Source organism: Mandrillus leucophaeus, unplaced genomic scaffold (genome assembly GCF_000951045.1).
Source record: "Mandrillus leucophaeus isolate KB7577 unplaced genomic scaffold, Mleu.le_1.0 Scaffold265, whole genome shotgun sequence".
Classification (NCBI taxonomy): domain Eukaryota; kingdom Metazoa; phylum Chordata; class Mammalia; order Primates; family Cercopithecidae; genus Mandrillus; species Mandrillus leucophaeus.
In genome coordinates, this window is record NW_012102754.1 from 1,170,776 (window position 1) to 1,174,981 (window position 4,206).

Here is a 4,206-nt window from a genome sequence, read left to right on the forward strand (position 1 = left end):
TGTCTGGCTAATTTTTGTATTTTTAGTAGAAACAGGGTTTTGCCATATTGGCCAGACTGGTCTCAAACTCCTGACCTCAAGTGATCTGAGTGCCTCAGCCTCCCAAAGTGCTGGGATTATGGGAGTGAGCCACCGCACTTGACCCTGAAGGAAATAATTAAAAAATATTAATGATCTGATGGGAAAGATTTCTTAAAACGTGAGAAGCTCAGGCCGGGTGCAGTGGCTCATGCCTGTAATCCCTGCATTTTGGGAGGCTGAGGCAGGTGGATCGTGAGGTAAGGAGTTCTAGACCAGCCTGGCCAAGATGGTGAAACCCTGTCTCTACTAAAAATACAAAGATTAGCCAGGTGCAGTGGCGGGCGCCTGTAATCCCAGCTACTTGGGAGGCTAAGGCACGAGAATCGCTTGTACCCGGGAGGTGGAGGTTGCAGTGAGCCGAGATTGTGCCACTGCACTCCAGCCTGGGCAACAGAGCAAGACTCCATCTCAAAAAAAAAAAAAAAAAAAAGTGTAAAGCTCAAAACCGTGGATCCAGGAAAAGTACAGTGGCCTATACAGTATGGCAGGCATTTATACGTGTAGGAGGAATCATTACAAATAGATAAGAATTGTAACTTCCTTGTTACTTATTTTAAATTGCCAGGGCAATTTCCTTTTCAAGTATTTTCTGATATACAGCTACAAATATTTTTCATTCTTTGTAGAATATCTGATCTATTTTATTTATGTTAATCCTGCCAATACCGGAAGACATTTATAAAAATTAATGCTTGAAGGTTTCTAGTTAAAAAAGAAGATACTGTGTATGGCATGGAAAGTATAAATAAAAGAAATAATACATTAGCCAGGAAATTAATAGCAGTTATAAAAATTATATAAACACAAATTAGATCTAGACTTTTTTAGTGAGAGCATATGGAATCATCATACTCTACCATTTTTCATGAGACATGTTTTCTTCCAGAAAACAGTAAACAGAATAAACTTTCTGGAATCTGAATAATGTTAACTGGTATGTATTTTTTCAGTTCTCGTCCTACTCCCAGAACTAGCACTGCAGTGGAAGTAAGTCCTGGTGAGGATATGACTCACTGTTCACCACAGAAGACTTCTCTGACCAAGGTGAGCAGACTTGGGAAATTTTCTTTCTACATAAGATGTAGAAGCTCAAAAGAATAATTGTAAGTTGGTAAATGAATTATGTTTATAAATACAAAATTTACAATAAGGTCATCTTTCCTGATCATTATGGATTTTTCTTGTAGGTACTCTGAGAGAGATATCCCATTTAGTTGCTTCATAGTTCTTTTTGGTAGGACTTTCCTTGAGATACAGTTGACATACCATACAATTCACCTATTTAAGGTGAACAATTCAGACTGGGTGTGAATTGTAAATCTTGCACTTTGGGAGGCTGAGGCAGGAGGATCACTTGAGGTCAGGAGTTTGAGACCAACCTGGCCAACATAGTGAGACCCTGTCCTCACAAAAAATAAAAAACATGAGCTGGGTTTGGTGGTGCACACCTGTAGCCCTAGCCACATGGGAAGCTGAAGTGGGAGGGTTTCTTGAGCCCTGGAGTTTGATGCTGCAGTGAGCTATGATGGCGCCACTGCACTCCAGCCTGGGTGACAGAGTGAGACCCACCTCTTTAAAAGAAAAAAAAAAAAAAGGTACAATTCAGGGACCTGTAACATTTTCAGAGGTGTGCAACCATCACCACAGTTTTAGAATTCTTCCATCACCCAACAAAGAAACTACCGTTAGCAGTCACTGCCCCCTGCCACCGCATGTTTCTCCAGTTCTTTTCCATGCTTGTACTAGGCAACCCCTACTATACGTTTTGTCTTTATTATTTTACTTGTTCTGTGCATTTTCCATAAATGGAATCAACAATATGTGGTCTTTTGTTACTAGCTTTTTCCACTTAGCATATGTCTTCTTTGTTTTTTTTTTGAGATGGAGTCTCGCTCTGTCGCCAGGCTGGAGTGCAGTGGCGCAACCTCGGCTCACTGCAACCTGTGCCTACCGGATTCAAGCAATTCTCCTGCCTTAGCCTACCAAGTAGCTGGGACTACAGGTGTGTGTCACCATGTCCAGCTAATTTTTGTATTTTTAGTAGAGACGGAGTTTCACCATGTTGATCAGGATGGTCTTGATCTCTTGACCTCATGATCCGCCCGCCTCGGCCTTCCCTAGTGCTGGGATTACAGGCGTGAGATGCCGTGCCCGGTCTGTTTAACATGTATGTTCAAGGTTCATCCAAGTTGTGGCATGTATCAGTACTAGATTCCTTTTTATTGTCAAATAATTTGTTGTGTATACAACATCTTTTTTTTTCCAATCATCAGTTGGTGAATATTTGGGAGTAGAATTGCTGTGTCATGTGTTAACTCCTTGTTTAACTTTTTGTTTTTGAGATAATGTTTCCCTCTGTCACCCAGGCTGGAGTACAGTGGTACAATCATAGCTCACTGCAGTCTGGACCTCCTTGGCTCCAGTGGTTGTCCTGCCTCAGTCTGCCAAGAACCTGGAACTACAGGCATATGCCACCACACCTGGCTAAGTTTACAAAAAATTGTTTGTAAAGACAGAGTCCCTCTATTTTGCCTAAGCTCAAACTTCTGAGCTCAAGCGATGCTCCTGTCTCAGCCTCCCAAAGTGCTGGTGTTATAGAGTGAGCCACTGCACCTGGCCTTAACTTTTTGAAGAATTGTCAAACTGTTTTTCAAAGCATCTGCACCATTTTACATTCTAACCAGCAGTGTATGAGGGTATCAATTTTTACACATTCTCACTAACATTTGGTATTGTCTTAATGTGGTAAAAAATGCATTACATAAAATGTACTATTTTAAATCATTTCTAAGTATATAGTTCAAGTGGCATTAAGTACATTCATATTGTTGTGCAACTATTTCTACCATCTATCTCCAGAAAATTTTAATCATCCCAAATTGAAACTCTGTACCCATTAAATAATAAGTGCCCATTTCCCATTACTGTTAGCCCCTGGTAACCACTATTATACCTTCTGCCTCTATGAATGTGCCTATTCTAGGTCCATTGCATAAGTCAGGGGTCTTCAACCCCCTGGCCATGGACAGCTGCTAGTCTGTGGCCTCTTAGGAACCAGGCCACAGAGCAGGAAGTGAGTGGCGGGCAAGTGAGTGACACATCATCTGTATTTACAGCTGTTCTCAATCTACACCTATATTATTGTCTGAGCTCTGCCCCCTGTCAGATGAACGGTTGCATTAGATTCTCATAGGAGCATGAACCCTGCTGTGAACTGTGCACGTGAGGGATCTAGGTTGGGTGCTCGTTATGAGAATCTAATGCCTGATGATCTGTCACTGTCTCCCATCACCCCCAGATGGGACTGTCTAGTTGTGGGAAAACAAGCTCAGGGCTCCCACTGATTCTATATTATAGTGAGTTGTATAATTATTTCATTATATATTACAATATAATAATAGAAATAAAGTGCACAATAAATGTAATTCACTTGAATCATCTCAAAATCATCTCCCCCAACCTTGTCTGTGGAAAAATTGTCTTCCACAAAACTGGTTCCTGATGCCAAAAAATTTGGGGACCGCTGGCATAAGTGGTCTCATATAGGCTGGGCACAGTGACTCACGCCTGTAATCCCAGCACTTTGGGAGGCTGAGGCAGGTGGATCACAAAGTCAAGAGATCGAGGCCATCCTGGCCAACATGGTGAAACTGTATCTCTGCTAAAAATACAAAAATTAGCTGGACATGGTGGCGTGTGCCTGTAGTCCCAGCTACTCAGGAGCCTGAGGCAGGAGAATTGCTTGAACCAGGAGGCGGAGGTTACAGTGATCTGAGATTGTGCCACTGCACTCCAGCCTGGTGACAGCAAGACTCAGTCTCAAAAAAAAAACAAAACAAAAAGTGGTTTCATATAGTATTTGTACTTTTGTGCCTGGCTTATTTCACTTAGCATAATGTCATCCATGTTGTAGCATGTGCCAGAATTTCATTTTGTAAAGGCTGAATAATATTCCCTTGTGTGTATTTAATATGCTTTGTTATCTTTTCATCTATTGATGATTTCTTGGGTTGCATCCACCTATTGGCTATTGTGAATGGTGCTGCATTGCCTGTCTTTCTTGTGATAGCCATTCTATTTCACATCTAGCAGGTGTGAAATTCCATTGATTGATTGATTGATTGA

The 4,206-nt window shown here is 41.4% G+C and overlaps 1 protein-coding gene across 2 annotated transcripts in view; it reads left to right on the forward strand.

Moving 5' to 3' along the window:
• ULK4 (unc-51 like kinase 4) overlaps positions 1–4,206 on the forward strand; it is a 780,596-nt gene that overhangs the window by 53,966 nt on the left and 722,424 nt on the right. For both annotated transcript variants that reach the window (XM_011984288.1, XM_011984289.1), the window contains one exon: positions 1,032–1,125. In XM_011984288.1, coding sequence (XP_011839678.1) covers positions 1,032–1,125 — 94 coding nt within the window. The remainder of the gene's footprint in view (positions 1–1,031; positions 1,126–4,206) is intronic.